Raw genomic sequence first — 19,258 nt, forward strand, 5'->3', positions numbered from 1 at the left:
CGCTAACAGAAGTTGGTCCAATAAAAGATATTCCCTCACCCACCTTGTCTCTCTACATTAGCACTTGTCAAATTCAAGATATTTCTATTTCTGCACATCTTCGGCTCATACCTCGCTTTGAACATTACATGTTAGGAAAGGCAGACGCTCAAGGGCGAGAAAATGGAAGTCAACCAGACTATCACAGTTATCTTCTCATTAGTGGCTTTGCAAATGAAATTAAAAATCCCTTGTTTTTTTATGAACCAAAGATGGCCAGAACTGACAACTGAACATCTAAGAGCCAAGTCCTAGACTAATTTAAGTCAGCATAGCTAGGCCACACAACACAACAGTGCACTGCCAGAGTCAGCCTGACTCCGGGTATCGATATCCATGAATGCAAATAAAAGAGATGCCTCGTAAGTGCCTATGCACCCAACCTTTACTCAAACGTAGATACCTTGGGCATATAATCCTCATTAAAATCAAAAGGAGTGAGACTATTTGCTTCATGCCTGCTCATATGAGTAAGAAAATGCAGGGTCGGAGCCAGGGCCGGTGCAACTATTTAGGCAACCTAGGTGGTTGCCTAGGGCACTAGGATTTGGGGGGCACCATTTTCGTCGGCAGGGACCGTGGCCCAGTCACTGCCTGCATATAGAAAGAAGGAGCAGGGGCAGGGGGGTGCGGGGAGGGCCGCCTGCAGCAAGTAAGGGGGGGTGGCATGCAGGGGAACTCCCTGCCCCAGCTCACCCCTGCCCCGCCTCCTCCCCGAACATGCCATGGCTGCTTCACTTCTCCCGCCTCCTAGGCTTGCGGCGCCTAAGCTGATTGGCCCTGCAATCCTGGGAGGCGGGAGAAGTGAAGCAGCCACGGCGTGCTCAGGGAGGAGGCGGGGCAGGGGTGAGCTACTTCACTTCTCCCGCCTCCCAGGCTTGCAGCACCAATCAGCTTAGGCACCGCAAGCCTGGGAGGTGGGAGAAGTGAAGCAGCAACGGCATGCTCGGGGTATTCGTGCATGGAGCAGGGGTGAGCTGGGCCGGGGGGGTGCCTCAGGGCAGTGGGGGGGAACTGCCATGGCGGGGGGGGGGCGCCTCAGGGCAGGGGCTTGGGGGAGGGCGCAAGGTGGAAGTTTCGCCTAGGGCGCAAAACATCCTTGCAGCGGCCCTGGTTGGAGCCCTAGATCTGAAGCAGTTCCGGCTGCCCTGATTGCTGATGGGTGGTACTTTAAGAGGAGGGGAAGAAAGGTTTTCCTTATGCCCAGCTGCTTTTTCAGCTGGGTTTTATGATCATCCAACCCCTTCAGTTTTCACTTTCTGAACTGGGAGCTGCTTAACACTCTTAAGTCAGCTGTTGCAACTGAAAATGTCTGGCAGGCTGTGTCATGCTGCTCAAGTGGTGGCTGAGCCTACATGGGAGGTGAGGGGTCCAAAGCGACCAGGAAACCTAATCAATCAGACAAGAAAAATTTCAAGGTAGCAGACCCTTATAACCTTTCCCATTCATCCCCTAGACGGTACATCTGTCAAGCCAAAGGTGCACTCCTATTTATTTGGTAATGGATTTATTTTTTCCCTGAAAAAAAACATTAAGATTAAATAGCACACAGTTACAGCCACTTTGGGCATGGCAGAGGCTCATCCTGCAATGATCTTTATGCATGCAGCCCTTGTGCTGGCACTTGTCCTCTGGCTGCATGCCTTACACGGTACTCAAGACTGCACTGAACAACTAATAAATCACACCATCTTCTCAACGATAGATCGTAAGTCTCCATCACCTCTTCACCAGCCACACTCAAATCCCCCAGCATTCTGAAGAACTCCTATTACTAAAGGCATTCTCTCCTCAGAAGAAAACCATTTCCCCCCTCCCGCAGAGATAGTCAAACACCTCTGCAAACAAATAAATTAGTGCATCTCCTTCGGAGTAACTTGGTAGTGCATAGACGTGTTCCCTCTTTGTGGTGTGGGCGCTGGGCCTCTATCAGCCACAGTTCTCTCACTCATGAAATGACAAATACCAGTGATAGCTACATAACTTGGCCAAAAAATTCTAGAGCATTATGAGACATTTTCCATTACAAAATTAATCTAAATGACCTAGATTGCTTTGACAATTTATACCACATGATTCTGAGAACTCTCTCCAATGGCAAAATCCTCAGAGATATTTAGGTGCCCAAATCCCATTGAAAGACACCTAAATACCTTTTAGAATCTGGGCTATGGACTAATACATACAGCACAAGATCAGTATGTTTCCCTCAACACACACACAGCTTCTGCCAGCATTAGCAGGAGTTGTGTGTCAGTCATGGGGAACACAATCACTTCCTTTGGGCTCTCTGAATGAGTTTTGCATAGCATTTTGCACATAACCATAAGAAGGTCTCCATTTCTTTCTGCATCTAGGAAAAATAAAAAAAAGTGTCTGCCTGGAAATAGGCCATTTTGGTTCACAAGCGTTGCCTACTTGTCTCACTTCATCACAAAGCAGGATGAAGACCAGAACATAGAGGATGAGTTCCAGCATGGTGGGTTCATCTTGGAAATCCATGAGCAGGACATAGGCGAAGAGCAGCAGGAAAACAACGTAGAAGATGACGTTCCAGGAGAAGACCACAAATGGGGAGGTGAAGAATGAGGCATAATACAACAAGAGCTTCTTGCTCCTCTCCACGGGCTTCTTCCTAGATAAAAAAAGGATGAGCTCAAAACACACATCTCTCAAGCCTTTAAAAAAATGTTTCTTGTGAAACTAAAGTAGTGACCATGTAAACATGTCTCATTTTTTTAAATCGAAAAAATCACTTTGAAGTGTTGTCAAATAATTATAGTCTGGGCAGCATCAGTTAAATGTCCCTGACTCAGGGTACGTTGGCAGGGTGGTCTATCTTGTCCCTGAAGGACCAGAGTTGTTCTTTCTCCAGCTCATTCAGCCACTAGACATTTTGTTAGCAATCCCAGCCAAATGAGCACTGACGTCATCACTTGTCAGCCAGGAATTTTGCTGATGCCATGCCTCTCCTTTCATTGAGGCCACCAAACTGCTGCCAAATGGTAACAACTTGTGTTTCATCCTTGCTATCACGCTCTGATTGACCTCCACAGCAGATGGACTTTATCAGAGGAAAGATGGATTTCATTTAAGATACTGGAGTGGGACTCGAGAAACATGGGTTCAGTCCCCAGTTCTGCCACAAAGTCCCAGCATGACTTTGGGCAAATCATTTAATCTATCCTGTGCTGTATTTTTTCATCTGTAAAAGAGGAAAGACACTTCCTACTTAAAAAGGCTGTTTGGGATACATTCATTGTTTGGGGCACTCAGATAGTATAATGGGTGAGCCAGATATTAGCACCTAAATAGGTTATATAGACATGCTTTCCTTCTGTTTTTCTACCAACGAGAACCCTATTACCTGAAGGAGATGAAACCACAGCCGATTAAAGGGAAAAGGAACAGACACAATATAATCTTCCAGTTCTTAGTGTCCCTCGAGATCTCTCCATACCACTGTTTGGAAAGGAAATTCTATAGCAAAGAGGAGAAAGATTCATCCAGGTTTTATTGAAGCAAGGTAGAGAAAGCAGAAATGTGAAATGTGTTTGATGTTTAATGCAGAAAGCCCAACAATGATTTCTACTGAAACATATTAAGTTGTTGGATTTCTGTAGCGCTGGAGGCCTTGGGAGCTGCAGAAATATTGAGCTACTCAGGAGAAAGGAAAGGCTACTACATGAGCCCACTGCTCCATCTTGTGCCAGAGGCTAGTATCTCCAGTATGTTCCAAGAGCTTTTGAGGTAGGAGAAGCAGTTCGTTTCATTTAGCTGAGGGAGTCTTAGGTAAGGACACCACTCTGCTGAGTGCTATGCCCAAGAACACAAGCAGAGAGAGGAGATGCACTGGGAATAAACATCTCAGGCAGTCTCCATCAGTAGACCCTCTATGAACCCCAGCTGTAAATTAAAACTTTTGTCTCCTGGCATAACACCTATGGGTGAATCACCACTCCCTGCCATGAGTGGTTTGATTCATTCTGTGCATAGTCTGCACATGCAAGTTTCAAACGCAACCCCTCCACATGGGGAGAGGGCATCAGAGAACCAGTTCTACAACATGTTCCCTTTAGCAGCACAGCCACCACTTTATCTGATCACAGAGTTCACGTTGCTGTGGGATCCTTCTCTGAAACGCCTGACTTCCAAACAAATGAGAGCCTCAGCCATTGCATTTCTTTAGGACAGGTTTTTTTCAAACAATTAATCTATATAACCTTTAAAAGGAAGTGAGCACAATATTTACATTGCAAGTGAGCAGCCTTTTCTTTTTCTTGTGGGTGTGGGGGAAGAATCACTGCTTTTTAGCTTGTGTTACCTGCACTCCCGGCTGTGCAATGAACTGCTGATCTTTAGCTTCCACAGCAAGTTCCAGGCAATTGCTCCCACCCCAGGCTTCACACGAATAAGTGAGTAGCTGTTCAGCCAGCTCTTCATCACTGCTATAGCACTCAGAGAACAGCTCTAAAGGAGAGACAGTCCCACAAGGACAGAAGGGAAAAAAGAAAGCCCGGGTCAGACATGCACCTCCTCACTCTACCCAGATCCCTGGCCCCATTTCACTCATGCTCGCAGAAATCAAGAGGCTGGAAATCTTGAGACTAAGGCTCGTACTGCAACATTAACTCAGCCATTTTGCACGGCCTGTATATTTTACAATATAATCAGTGACACGCTAAGCTATATATTTAATAGGAACAGGAAATACTATGTTTGCACAACATGATTGAGCTGATGTAGCTGCAGGAGTCAACTCATTTTTTTCTGACTGGCATATTTGCTTGCAGAATCTTCAATGTGCATTAGTAAAGCTTTTGGCAATGAATGTACAATACAAGAGCTCCTTCCCCATTTTCATAACCGTAGATTAGAATAGTGGACTCCAAATTTAATGTCTGCATGGAAGCATATGGAGAAATTCAAACTGATTTGATGATTGCATATGGATATCAAAACTAGGTTGTGATTAAGCTCTGAGAAGTAGTCCAGTAACCATGGTACCTTCTTCCTTAACACATCTGCGCCGTGTGTGTGTCTAGCTACTGGTTGCAGTGATAAAAGTGAGTCTTTGTAGCACTGGACTCCCATTATCCCTACAGAACTAACATAGCTGAAAGTGAGGAAGCTGGCAAAGTCCCTTCTGTGCTGGCAAACCCATTGCAGGCAGCAGAGCTGAGGGCATAGGTCTTACTTGCTGAAGCTTTGCTTCTGGTGATGTGCAAGAAGTGAAAAACCCAATATAACTTGTGAACGCCAAGGGGATTTTGTAGCAATGGCCGTTAGAAAACTAACTGGTACATTGGATAGAGCATTTGAGACTGTACGCAGACAACCTCACAATTCCATTCTTCAAAAGGCCTTTGAGAGCTCAGCCCTGGGCCAAGCAAGTCAATAGCAGTTTTGCCATTAATTTCAATACGATCAGGACTGAGTCCCAAATTCTGCTGGCCTTACATCCATGAATAACCTCATTATTTCAACAGAGTTACCCAAATGAGGACGGTTGGGAGCATTCTGGCCTTAATATTTTATTTTAGATAAAAATAAGGGCGACGAAGACTGCAGGCAAGACTTTTAATGGTATTTAGGTACCCAATGCTGCAAACTGGTGCCTAGTAGAATTTTGAAAAGCACTTAGAATATCAGGGGTGGAAGGGACCTCAGGAGGTCAGCTAGTCCAACCTCCTGCTCAAAGCAGGACCAATTCCCAACTAAATCATCCCAGCCAAGGCTTTGTCAAGCCTGACCTTAAAAACCTCTAAGGAAGGAGATTCCACCACTTCCCTAGGGAACCCATTCCAGTGCTTCACCACCCTCCTAGTGAAAAAGTTTTTCCTAATATCCAACCTAAACGTCCCCCACTCCAATTTGAGACCATTGCTCCTTGTTCTGTCATCTGTTACCACTGAGAACTATCTAGATCCATCCTCTTTGGAACCCCTTTCAGGTAGTTGAAAGCTAGTGCTTAGGCACCTAGCACCCATTCATTTCAATAGGAGTGTTTGAAAATCCCAGTAGGCAACTAAATACCTTTAAAAATCTGACCCTATAAAATGAGGCAATTTTTACAAACACTGTACGTGAAATAAAATGTTCTGACAACACCTATTAAGGATTTCAGCATAACTCTCGAGACATAACCAGCTCCCGAAGTGAAAATTCAAATTCACATGAGAATTGGGTACGTTCTCTCTGCACAGGTGTGTAGCTTTGATTTCCCTTCTTGTGTGCTGCTTTGAACCATGGTGAAAAAAAGTGTCCTCCTTTCATTCTATGGGTATGTCTTCACTGAAAAAAAGAAAAAAAGACCCATGGCAGTGAGCTTCAGAGCCTGGGTCAACTGAGGGGCCCTCACAGGGCTTGCTCTATGGGGCTGAAGGTAGCAGTGCAGATGTTCTCCCTCAGGCTCTGAGATTCACCCCCCTGGCTGGGTTTCAGAGCTTGAGTAGGAACTCCACATTGCTATTGTTACCCCATAGCATGAACCTGAGTCAGTTGACTCCGGCTCGGAGACTCATTGCTAGGAGTTGTTTTGGGTTTTTTTTGCAGTGTAGTGTATTGTAATGTGCCTGTGTCACGGAGTGTGGGGGAGTCAGTTCCCTGCAACCCCCACTTCCTGCGATTCACCGTGACTCTCAGCCAGCCAGTAACACAGAAGGTTTATTAGATGACAGGAACACAGTCCCAAGCAGGGCTTGTAGGTACAAGCAGGCCCCCTCAGTCAGGTCCCTCTGGGGAGCAAGGATCTTAGACCCCAGACTTGGGGTTCCCTGCCTCTTCCCAGCCAGCCCAAAACTGAAACCCCAAAAACAAAAACAAAAAACCAAACAACCCTCTCCAGCAGGCTCTCTCCCATTGTCCAGCTTCCCAGGCAAAGATGTCGACTTCCCTACCCCACTTCCTGGCTTAAGTTACAGGTTCAGGTATTATCCCTCACAGAAAGTCATCCCCCCTTCTCCCAACCCCCACGCAGATAGTCTCTACTGTGTCACAGCCTTCAGTGTCTATCGTTCCTTCGCTGTCGAATGATCTGATTTGGGAAGATGATACTGACAAATTACTGGGAAGCTCAAATGCAACTTCACAATCACCAACCTCTAAGTGCAGAAAGGGACTTGTCCTTTTGGCTTTGCTTAATCTGTAGTGAATCACCATGAGCTGCGCTGTACTATCCTTCCCTTTAGATCATAAATAAGTGCTTTGCACTGAGTGTCTTGTCAGCTGGCACAACTGAGTTCTGGGTATTATATAGATTATTAAAAACAAAATAGTAATCCCTGTGCTGCTAGCTACCACGCACATTGATTTTGTTTTTCATACATCAATGCCACATTCATTTGGAAATTATTCAACGAAGGGGTAATTAACAGCATCAGCATTTGTCCAGGTTTCAGATAAAGCCAGAAAATGAACGTTATTAATGACAGAAGAGGTAGCAGGCCATGAATTACCATGTTACCAGGAGCGCTGCCGCTCATCCTCCACCATGAGCTCTATACTGCATGGACTGGATACTAGAGGATTTAGAAAGGCATAACAAGAAAGCAGAGCATAAAGGATAAGAATGTCTAGCTAAGAAGTCCAGCTTCAGATAACAGACTGTGGCCCAGCTGACTCATCACTGCCACAACACTGCTTGTCCTCCTTGGAAGTTGTTTCACCACTATGTTCTTGGCATGAATAGGATGATGGGCCTGCAGTTAAGGCACTGCACTGGGACTCAGAGCTGGGCTCAGCTCCCAACCTTGACATTCGTCACACACTTCCTGTAGGTGTCTGTGCAAGTTTTAAAGACACAGGCCTCATTAGCCACCACAGACTTTGTTTTTTGGAGTGCTTTGCCTATCCAAGGCCAGAAGCTAGCACAGAATTTTCTGTCTGCGTCCTCTGCTCCAGTCCACAGACACCTCTTCTTCTGTCCTTCCCCTGGAGCTCTTGCCAGCCCAGCCAGAGGCTGTCCCTACAACAACATGACATCCCATAAAGCTTTCAAGGAGCACAAGTGAAAAACCTTGCAGCTGTGCATCCATCATTACAAGCTGCTGAGCACCAGCTGAGCATGGCTCATGTTTCCAAGTCTGTTAACACAGGCGCTTACCTACTGCTCTTGTCTCGTATTCATTTGCCAGCTCCTCAGACTCCCCAGCAGCATTAATGTCATTCTTCACTTTTGCCAGGCTTTTTAGTAGTTTACTGGCCCCGAGTGCTGCCAAAGTGCAGCCCCTGGTCTGCGAAGAGACAGAGAATCAGGAAGTCACACGGAGCTCTTTGCATGGCATGGCCATCACCATTCTTCTCCACGATTGGCTCAGAGCACCAACAGTTCTTCCATGCAATGTGAGGATGTGTTCCACTGCTTAATGACTCACAGGCTTCTTCCACCACCCCCTTTTACATCATTGCTTTGTCTTTCTTGCCTTGTTTGTTTGCTCTAGAGATTCATTAAAGGCTGGTAAATAGAGCCACGTTGTCAGCAATGGAAAATGAAGATCCAGATCCACAAAACAAGCACAGTGCAACCACTCAATGCAACACCATCACACCAGGCTGCAAATGAACTATTCTAGGCACAAGGTGACTCATTTTGTCTCTATGATTAAAATCGCCTTAAAACCCTTTCCGAGGTGTCAGGAATTTAGACACGAGTCCTGAAGTCAGATGTTTAGAATGCTCTCTACAGTCCTACACTGCAGCACACTCACCTGGACACCACCTGATCCCTGTTGAACTTGCCATGGCTTGGCATGGGCACAGGAACCTGTATTAGCAGATTGGGTGCTCAGCTTAAGACACACAGGACAAAAGAATCAGGAGTGTCCACTAAATTTCAGGTGCCTCCATTTTTGAGTGCCCAGTTAGACAATCAAGAATTAAGGAACCCCTTAACTAGGGAAAATTTTAGCCTATGACCATTCAGACTTTGAGACTGGATCACTTGCTGATTAACTGTTCTGTTCATTCCCTCTGGGGCACCTGAAGACAGGATACTGGGCTAGATGGACCTGGTTTTTGGTTTTCCATAAAAAAAAATGCCTCTGTTTTTCATTGGAAGTAGAAACTAGATCAAACCATATGCCTGGATCACATGATCTTCATACTGTGAAGAGGGAGGGGGTTCATAATCCAAACATGGGTCCAGCTATGAATTTCACAGCTAGCACCTTTCAGCAGCTGAATCAACACCTCCCTCAAACTTTAGGTGAGGAGAGTATCCTGAAATCTATATATGGATCCGGATCCAGATCCAAATTTAGTAGCTCAGATTGAGAGAGGAAAAATTGTAAAAAACATTTTAAATTGGTAGCTCATCTATCATGCATTTGAGTTCCCAGATGGTTACTCTGGGGAAGACAGAGGGCAAATGCTTGCAAAGGCTTAAAGGGCCAAGATAAATACAACAGTGCTGGGGGAAAGGGTGGTATACCCTACCTGTTCCCAAATGACTTTGGATAACTCCTTCTTGTTCTGAAGAACTGACCAGATAAAGAGAGCTTGCAAGGGATGCCTTGTAATAGAAGATTCATCCTGGAGGGAAATAAAGGCACTATCTGTTCAATGACCTTGGTTTTATTTTTTAAATCAAGTAGATATTAGGTTATTACACCCCTTAAACTTGGCTCGCTGGTTTGCTCTCTTTGCACTGCTGCCTGGCAACCTTAAGGTTGCTCTAAATTGTGCTGAAGAATGAGTTGGCTCTCAGCTGCTCCCAAAATGGAAAACAATGGGAAGGCAGCAGAAAATCATCTTTGCTTCCACGCTGCTCATGCACAGAGCGTAACTCAGCCAGCCTCGAGGATATACACATGGCTTCATAGCTAAATGCCATTTTACAAGGAAATGAATGATAGGTGGAAACACTCCCATTCTATACCTTTTGGTTAAGCCCTGAGTGTTGAACCAGACCTCTTACCATTAACTTGAAAATATTCTGATAGTAACAACTTCCATTATTTTATTTCATTTTAATATAGCATGCATCCATTTATGACACTCAAAAGTTATTACTGGACATTAATTGCCATGCAGCAAGAATAACTCAGCAGAAAATGGAGAACAAAATGTTCGCTGAAGATTTCAAAGCCAGCTAGGGGATTTAAAGAGACAACTCATATTAATTGTAATGGGAGTTGTGTGTCTGAATTCCCTAGCTAGTTTGGAAAGTCTCAGCATTGGGGTTTACACTTTCACAAAGCATAAGGCCAGACGGGACCATTAGATCATCTCCCTGGGATTAAGTTTCACTCCGTTTCCCCTACATTGAACTCAATAACTCAGGTTAAAAGAAAGCAATTTAGTCCCCAGGAGTCTAAGCATCTGGTGTCCCACTGGCAGAAAAGAGGAGGGACTGAGATACCACCAACATCTCAGGCCCACTGCAAGAACAGGCAATTGTTTAGGTGAGATATGCCCAGACGATCCCAGCAGGCAATCCACAGAGGAAAGCAAAAATACCCAAAGTCCCTGCCATTAATCCCTTGCCAAGCCCAAGTCTGGTGATCAGTTTGACCCTGAGCACATGAGCAAGACTCACTCGCCAAGCATCTGAGGGTACATCTACTCTGCAAAAAAACCTAACCCACAGCAATGAGTCTCAGAACCTGGGTCAACTGACTTGGGCGTCCTCTAGAAAGCTAAAAATAGCAGTGTAGACAGACATTCTCGCTTGGGCTGTAGCTCAGACTCAGACCCGGTGATGGGAGTGGGAATGTCTCCACTGCTATTTTTAGTCTGGTAGCATGAGCCTCACAAGCCCAAGTCAGCTGACCTACACACTCAGACTCACTGCCACAGGGCGGGACAGAGGGTTTGCAGTGTAGATATACCTTGAAAAAGAAAATTCTCTATGCCACCCCACCTGGTGTCCTGTATCCAGCTGTGGCCAATCCCTGCTGCTTTCAGAGGAAAGTGACGAAAACCCAGAATACAGCTGGCCAAATGTGCATCAGGGAAAAAAATTCCATCCTGGCCCATGCAGGTGTCTGGCTAAAGCCCTGAAGCATGAGATTTTACTCTAGTCATTGTCTTAATGCAGAGCTGCTGGTGCTATGAGCGTGAAGAGGGCAATGCAGAGTTTCTTGTTCTCTCCATGGCTCATGAAAGAAAAGAATGTACAGGGAATCAGGTTCACAAATTCTAATGCCAGAAGGGGACCATCTAGTCCAATTATCTTCCATGCACAGGCCTTGGAAATTTGGAAATTCCAGTTCTGTAATTCAGGTCTGCATTAAAGGCCTGATCCTGCCCTAACGAAAGCAATGGAGAATCTGGTGGTACATGGCAATAGAAGTAGAAGTACGCAGACCCAAAAGTAGATGGGACCCAAGGGGCTAGAAAGATGCTCTTGAAGTTTTGAGTTAAGTTGTCTGGACAAGCTGGTCTCTCGTGCAATGTCACGTTTTCAAACTTTTTCTTCCCAGTAACATAGAAAACAATTTCCATTTCCTTCACTGAGCCATTTTCAGTTGAAAGGTCTATCATCCACAATGATATGAACTTGAGGTTCTTTGTAGGTCTTAATTAGAACATATTTTAAAACTGCTCTGAGATAATCACAGTATGAAACCATGACCCTCACACAAAAGACTCACGTATTCTTCGAGTACTTGAGCAATGCAAAGATCCATGCCATAGACTAACATGTAGAATGCATCAGTACGTTCAAGGCCATTGCACTCAGCACAATTTGTAGCATTTTTTAAACAACCGAAATGCAAATACTGTTATAATGGCAAGGGAAGACAATTCTTTTCCTACTAAGGAACACATGGCTAGACAACTGGTTGGTTACTTACCAACAACCGTATTTCTGTCTCATCCTTGCCGTTCTTATCCTCTTTTTTGATGCCTCTTCGGAAGTCCTCAACCATCTTCCACACAAATGTGAGGAGTGCATCATTGTAGGAGTTCTTAGCAATTTGCAGGTTCTTAAACACCAGGCTGCTAAAGTGGTTGGAGAAAAGCTCTGTAAGGACCTCCTTGTTAAGAAACTTCCTCAGGTTCAAGCCATTCTCCAGAAAGAGGCGAACAAATTTGGGCCGGTCCTTGATAAGAGCTATAAACATGACATCCTCAAGGTCTGCAGACTGGGGAGAAAATGATGGAAAGCCAGGTATTTTTCACAAGGCCAGCTGTGGATGGCTGAGCAGAATTCATTGTCCTCTATCCCTCTGCTATTGCTCACATGTTTTGTTATAAATAAATATTGGTCACATTTTGCCTTTGCTCCACATTTCCTTCAGAATGCATGGCTGTGGTTTGGGAAGTGACTGAAATAAGCATACCTAGCAATTGCATGTATAGGCTTCATCAAGAATTTCCAGATTAAAATGTGTTAACATTGTAAAAACGAACACTCATTGCTACTCTCAGTAAGGTTCTACTTTAAGCGTCACTCCCACCTCATAAACACTGGCGCTGGTAAGGCAGAACAGAACAGGGTTTGTTATTCCAGAGCCTTAATGATGTTTCAGATTAACACTTGACTAACAACCACGTTTACTCTTTGGATATTTTTCTTCTCTCTTTTATGTGCATTTATGCCCATGAAAGCTGCTGGACTGACACACACTGAATATAAAGCCTGGTATTTGGCCACAGAATAGGTTTTGACAACACTGACAATGACAGAGATACCTTCTGTGCTCTGCCCCTAAAATGCCCAAATCTGACACTAGAAGGGCCACTTCTAGAAAGGGTGGTTGGTTCAGTCTCTGGACTCTTTCAAGCCTTGACCTCTGCTCAAAGAGCAAAAAATAATATTAATCATCAGCTACCATAACCACCACCATTGTGGCTGACAAGGAACGGGAGTGAGACCATCAGTTTCCAAGTAGTCAAGTAACCCACCTGAAGTAATGGTATATTTCATACCCAGGTACGTTATGACACTGCAGTGAATCATAGCAACTGGTTTGCCATGTTAGAATACCCTTATTTGTTAGGTTAGTGTATTTTAAGCCTATATATTCTGCTCACTTCAGATTGAACTGGAATGGAATTGTTATTTACAGACATCAGAATACCAATGCCTACGTAAATGGTGCAAGAAAGAATTTCACTCCTTGTTTCCAACCCCACTAGCTGTGTGAAGGTGCAAACTTTGACTACCTCCCAGCGCCGGTCATTGGTGAAGATCTCATCGCTGGCCAGGTCCAGTTGGTTCCACTCCAGCAGCAGCTGCAGCTGCCCATTCCAGTTATCTTTATCCTGTTCATTGGTACCGAAAGCTGGAGGAGGAAGAGTCAGCTAAGTAAGCACTAGAAATTGGAGAGTGCCTTGGCTTGTATTCTACCATCCCTAACTCTCTCCCCATCTCAGCCACAAAAAAAGCCTCTACTGTCTTTTTTTAACACTCGCTTATAGTTTTAACAGGGCTTCAGAGGTTGTGCACATTTTAAAACACACATAAACACACACGGTATGTATAGACTAAACTGCAATTAAAATGAGCATGGATTGCATTACCTGAAGGCAGATTGTCCCTGTAACTACCCAGAGTGAGCCTGTGACCCTAAGAGCATCAGGTAGTGAGTTTCAGAGGGCCTGACCAGTTCAGTGTGCCCCAATCCACTTATGTCAATCTGTATCTAATAGGTGCCATGTGAAATATCATTGGTTTTCCAATGATACACACTGACCAGTAATATTCTTGTGTTGTCTATGTAGGGTAAACTCCCAAAGGACTGGACAAATATGAAGGAAATATGGGACTAAATGTGTTTAAACCAGAAAAGTCTGGGGATTGGGCAAACTGTTTTTTTTCCAGGTGCAATAATAGTCAAGTGGCCATTCACTGGCATATCAGCACGTGCAGGACCGATCAACCTGCATTACAGAAAGCATCAGCAGGGAAGAAACCAGCAAGGAACCTTCCCCATCAGACTCCCTGGCACATTTCCTCAATGCAGTGGCACTGGACTTTGAGAAGGGCACATTTCAAAAGTTCAGTTGACTACAGAAGAGAGGGGCAAAGAACCCCAAGTTATTGTACACCCAAGACATAAAAGGAACCAAGCACTTTGCGGGAGATCCTGACCACGGGGGATGGTCAGACCATCTTGCTGAATCTTATCTGGAAGCAAGGCTGTCCTTTCGTTAAGTCTTAGTCACTAGAAAGTATTTTTTCATTTTTATTTGTTTTTAATCATTTCTGACTTTAGCCCTTATACTTGACCTCACTTAAAATCCCCCTTATTTGATTAAATAAACTTGTTTTGTTTTTTATTTTAAATCAGCCCAGGACCATGTTTGATATGAAGTGATGAATAGCGCCAGTTAAAGCAACAAGCTTCTGAGTTTTTGTCTCTTGAGAAGAGCAACAGGCCTCAGTATTCTGAGTGTTTTAGGAGAGGGGACATTTCAGGGCAGATGGTTTTGGGGAAATTCATGACTCGGAGTGTGTTGGGGTCACAAAGTCATAACCAACGCTGGTGGAGACTCAGAGAGGGGCTGTTGTAGGCAGGCTGCTGGGATCAGTACTGAACCAGGGCCGCCAAGCACTCAGGGAACTTTATGCTTGTCTGCTGGCTGTTGGTGTCTGGGCTCTGAACAATAGCAGCAGAGCATTTAAGGGTTACAGGGCAGGCAGTGACAACCTCTCACTCATCAAGACTGCATCCCAGAATGCATCCTCTGCCTGACCACATGTAACGGGAAAGTGCTGACTCTCTGGCACTGTCCCTCACCCAGTAACCCAAACAAATTCCTCCATGGTTGCTCCATGCAGAAGGAGCTGCCCAGAGTTTGGGAGAGGATGTACGAGGGGAGAAGGGAAACAGCCATGCCTTGGGGCACTGACGCACCAGATGAGTTAATATTTCTGGGTCCCCTCTCTGGTTGCTACTAAGGAGTGAGTGACCCTGATCCATACAATGGAGTCAAACCCTTTCCAGAACCAACCTGAGGGAACTGGTAGCAGGAAGCATTGGGGGAAACCTGATATGGGGCCCCATTCTCCATTCACACAGATATAAAATCAATAGAGTTTAACTTATATACTAGTGCTGGGGCCAGATTCTCCTCACAGTCCCACATCTCACTGCAGTGATTTAAATGGAATTTGCAAAAAAGAAGGATTAGGTAGCATCATGAGCGTTAGTGAGATGAACTCTTAATTGGCCATCACTTCATTGCTGACTGTCAAATTTCTCTCTCACCCAGTGCTCTCAAGCCTTTTTATTGTGAATTTTACACCACACTTTGCTGAGTAATCCATCTACTAAAGTCTAACTGGAGAAACCCCTTTTGTATTGGTTTTCAGTCATTTCCTAATATGTAGAAAACACTCCATATTATGCCTCGGTCAATGTTTTAGAGGGTCTAATTGCTCAGTATGTGTGGTGTGCTTCCCTCTCCACACTGGAATTACCAGTTCTGAGATACTCCTATACTCCGACTTGCTTCGGTAAAAGCATGGAACCACATTCTCTTCTGCTACAGCCATACAACTGCCAGGAGAGGGTACCGATGTAGGATGGGGCAAGGGGATAGTCCCCTGTTCTCAATGCTTGTTTCTCATATCCAGAGTGTACTGGCCATCTCCCCATGAACTTAACTCCCATTAACATCAATGGCAGTCCAAACGGGGACTTCCTTTAGGCGCCTTTGAAAACTCCAGCCTACACGGAGATGGTCCAGCAGATAGAATTCATGACTGGATGGGGAGGTAAGGCACAGACAGACTTGTCCAGGGAATTGCATCCAGGAAGCCAGCTTCCTAAGCTAGTACCTAGCCACAGGGTCATACTGGTACCTAAGAGCAAAGTGAAATTAAAGCCAGTGGGCGAGAACTCAGTGCTCACCTTTATACAGAGCAAAAGAAATGGCATTGCTCACGATTTCATCTCCAGCTTCTTCTATTTTAATAACAGTTAGCAGATGAGGGTTTTCCAGGATTTCTTTGATCTACAAAAAAAGAAGTCCAATTCTAAAGCTCTCTCAGGAGTTTGTGTTTTATCTGCGCATGTCCCTTTGGGGAATGTCCCGTCATACAGTATTATTCACAGAGCTGTTTATCATAAGCCCTCTCTCTACACATAGTTAAAACAAAGTATATAAAATGAGAATTTCAGCGATTAAGTTCTAAAACTCACAGAAGTACAAATTAAAAACAGTTATATTAATGATCCTTTAACATATGGCAATTTCTTGTCATTCCCTTCTCCCCCTCACACACACAAACACAGAAAATGATGACCAATTAGGCAATTCTCACTAAATTAAGAACTAACAAGGAATAAATCTCAGATACTATGGTAGTGCCAACTCCCAAACATCTAGAAGTTTATATGTTAAGAAAAAGTTTATTCTGGCCACTTTGCCTAGTCTAAATCAGAGCTTATGTTCTTACAGCATCATGCTTTATGAAATTTCCTTCTTTCTGGCAAGTTAGAAATCTGAGGGAGTGTAAGAAATTTGTGTTTACACTTTCAGCCTCTGAATGAACCAAGAGAAGAAGAGGCATTTGAAACAAAGTAGAAATGAACCCAAACCACAAAATGCATATCTAGAACTTGACTGCAAATGTCTTCCAGTTCAATTTGGAATCCAGGCTTTGGTTCATCCAACTATAAATATACAGGGCCAGAGGTGAAATATAGATCCATATCTAGATTGAACTCTCAGGCCACCCCAATGTTCAGTTCTATTTGGGAGTTTTGAATCATGGATAATAAAACCACCACTGAAGTAAGGTTTGCGTTTGGTTTTTAGTTCTGGCCAAAGGTGCAGTTTTGGTTCTGACCTGCATGGTCGAAGCCACATCACTGTTAAAAGAATGTAATTTCTCTCCAGCTATTAAGAATCCACCATGGCTATCAGTTCTCTTGCCTCTCAGCATAGCCATGAGCTGGGTTCAAGAATAAATTCCCACCTCTGCCATCTCTGGGATGGTATTGCATAATTTGGTGCATCATAAAAGGTTTAAACCTTTCTTTAATAGCAACCAATATATTATGTTTTAAAGACAATACTGCACAAGACAGGCAGTTGGCTTGCTCCATCATATTGTGATATGCATAGGCTCTAGGACACATCCTATGCAGAACAACCACCTTGCGTTGCAGCCTAGATAGAGACATCCATTCCCCCCATCATGGCATCCCCAGAGTGGCCCAGAATTGTAAATGGTACACAAAAGTCATTGCAAGAGTTCAAAGGAGAAGTTTTGTTGCTTGACTCTGATGCCCAGATTTCTAAAGATTATGTTCTAGGGCGTTAATTAAAAAATAAAATAAAATCATGATGAAAATGAAGGTAAGCAGAAAAAAAAATAACCAGAAAGAGTACAAAAAGAAATGGCACATTTCCCATAAACTTAACATTAGGAATTTTAACAGATGTTCTAACAAGCAATCATTCCCCCACTAAGATGATCACAGCCATAAAATAATTGGCCAACTGAGAGATAAGGAGATCCTGGGATGAAGCACTGGGAAAAGAAATCGAGAAAGCCAATTACCCCATGATAATGGGTCCTTGAGTGCTCTTATGCACTGTATTTCTAAAAATAACTTAAGGTTTTCATCAACTCAGTTTTTCCTACTACTATTAAAGAGGGTAGAAACGCAGCTGAAACAGCTCAGCCTGCTGGTTAGGTGACAAGGGAATCAGATTTTTATCCTGAGCATGCCAACATCTCCAACTTGGCAGCACTGCAAACACAGCACCTCCAGGCCCTGGAGCATCACGTCAGGAAGGCATAAGCCATGTAAGCCACCCCATAGTGATGTCTAGTGTCTGGAGGCTCTCTCTTGTGTTAAAGTAGCAAGGGAAAAGCAAATCTGATGGTATATGACGATGTATATATTTCCTGCCATGAGGTCAGGGGACTGGACTTGATGACCTCTCAAAGGCCCTTCCAATCCTAGAGTCTATGAATCTTTTGTAAGCAGAGTCAGGATGAGCACTACCCTGACATCTGGTGGAAAGAATTTCAGAGAGTGTATTTGCATAGGCACACCTACCCCATCCCAGGCTGCCGAGCTGTAGGACTGCTTTGTGACAGAAATGACTCAACCTCAGTTGGATGGTACTTGCTAGACAAGGGACATGGGTCCAAAACCCAGTGAATTGAAAGAGACTGGGGACAGGTATCTGTGCCTGGTGGTGCAGGCTCCTTGTGGAGCCAGAAGCACCAGTTCCACCCCCTCCTCTCTCCAATGTGGAATGTCAGAGTTGATTTTTTATTCCCTTAAGAATCTAGATACAGGTTACTGAGCTGAACTCACTTTGGGCTAATGGTGCACTAGCACTGGGGCTCCCCTACTATGAGCTGAGATCACTAAGAGTTGAAATCACTAAAGAGCTGAAATTACTGAGCTGAGAGCACCGAGTACTGTGCTAACTAGTGGGGAAGCCTGAAGCTATACTGTGGAACAGAGCAGCTGGCGGAGTGGAGCAGTTTGTGGGGACGGCTAGAGCAGATCACAGGACAGCTGGTGGAGCAGAGCGGCTGGCAGAGCGGAGTAGCTGTGGGACAGGTGGAGCGGCCCACAGAGCAAGCGGAGCCGAGCAGTTTGCAGGGACAACTGGAGCAGCTCACGGGACAGCTGGTGAAGCAAAGCAGCTGGTGGAGCGGAGCAGTTTGTGAGGACGGCTGGAGGAGCAGAGCAGAGCGGCTGGTAAAGCGGAACAGTGCGTGGAGAATGCGGAAGCAGAACCCACGGAGAGTCAGGGCAGTTGGCCCCAGACCACATAAGGTGCCTCTTTCTACCCAGGCTGGGGGGAGGGACCTCTGCAGATAGACTCTCGAACTTTGGGGCTGCACTGACCCAGGACAGAGACACTTTTGGATTGTGGGACTTTTGGGACTGTGGGTGATTTGGGGGTTGCTGGACTCAAGAGCCCAGGGAAAAGGACACAGCCCAATTTCCTGGGGTGGGTCTTTGCTCACAGTTTGGTCTAGGAACTCTTGTTGAGGTGTTTTCCCAATTTAGTGCTTGGTGTTTATCTCCTGTAATTATACCTTTTCAGGTACACCGAGATTCTGTGCTTGCGAGAGGGGAAGCATTGCCTCTTTGAGGCACCTAGGGGTGTATGTAAGATTTTCCCAGGTCACTGGGTGGGGGCTCAAGCTGGTTTGGCATTGTGTTACTGAAACGGAACTCCTGGATACTGAACCCGGACCTTGTTACTGCCAACTCAGAGGGGCAGAAGGGTTACACTATGTTACATGTTTATCTGCACCCAATGAATAGTAGTAGTGAGCTTATAC

At 44.8% G+C, this 19,258-nt stretch overlaps 1 protein-coding gene across 2 annotated transcripts in view; it reads right to left on the minus strand.

Annotated features, from left to right (window-relative positions):
* TRPM8 (transient receptor potential cation channel subfamily M member 8) overlaps nt 1–19,258 on the minus strand; it is a 120,023-nt gene that overhangs the window by 38,896 nt on the left and 61,869 nt on the right. Inside the window, exons 10-17 of one of the 2 annotated variants that reach the window (XM_030580837.1) lie at nt 15,846–15,948; nt 13,153–13,271; nt 11,838–12,128; nt 9,475–9,570; nt 8,144–8,273; nt 4,364–4,509; nt 3,407–3,519; nt 2,458–2,674 (exon numbers count right to left, since the gene is read on the minus strand). In XM_030580837.1, coding sequence (XP_030436697.1) covers nt 2,458–2,674; nt 3,407–3,519; nt 4,364–4,509; nt 8,144–8,273; nt 9,475–9,570; nt 11,838–12,128; nt 13,153–13,271; nt 15,846–15,948 — 1,215 coding nt within the window. The remainder of the gene's footprint in view (nt 1–2,457; nt 2,675–3,406; nt 3,520–4,363; nt 4,510–8,143; nt 8,274–9,474; nt 9,571–11,837; nt 12,129–13,152; nt 13,272–15,845; nt 15,949–19,258) is intronic. The other variant, XM_030580838.1, reaches the window with a different exon arrangement.

Source organism: Gopherus evgoodei, chromosome 11 (assembly GCF_007399415.2).
Source record: "Gopherus evgoodei ecotype Sinaloan lineage chromosome 11, rGopEvg1_v1.p, whole genome shotgun sequence".
Lineage (NCBI taxonomy): Eukaryota > Metazoa > Chordata > Testudines > Testudinidae > Gopherus > Gopherus evgoodei.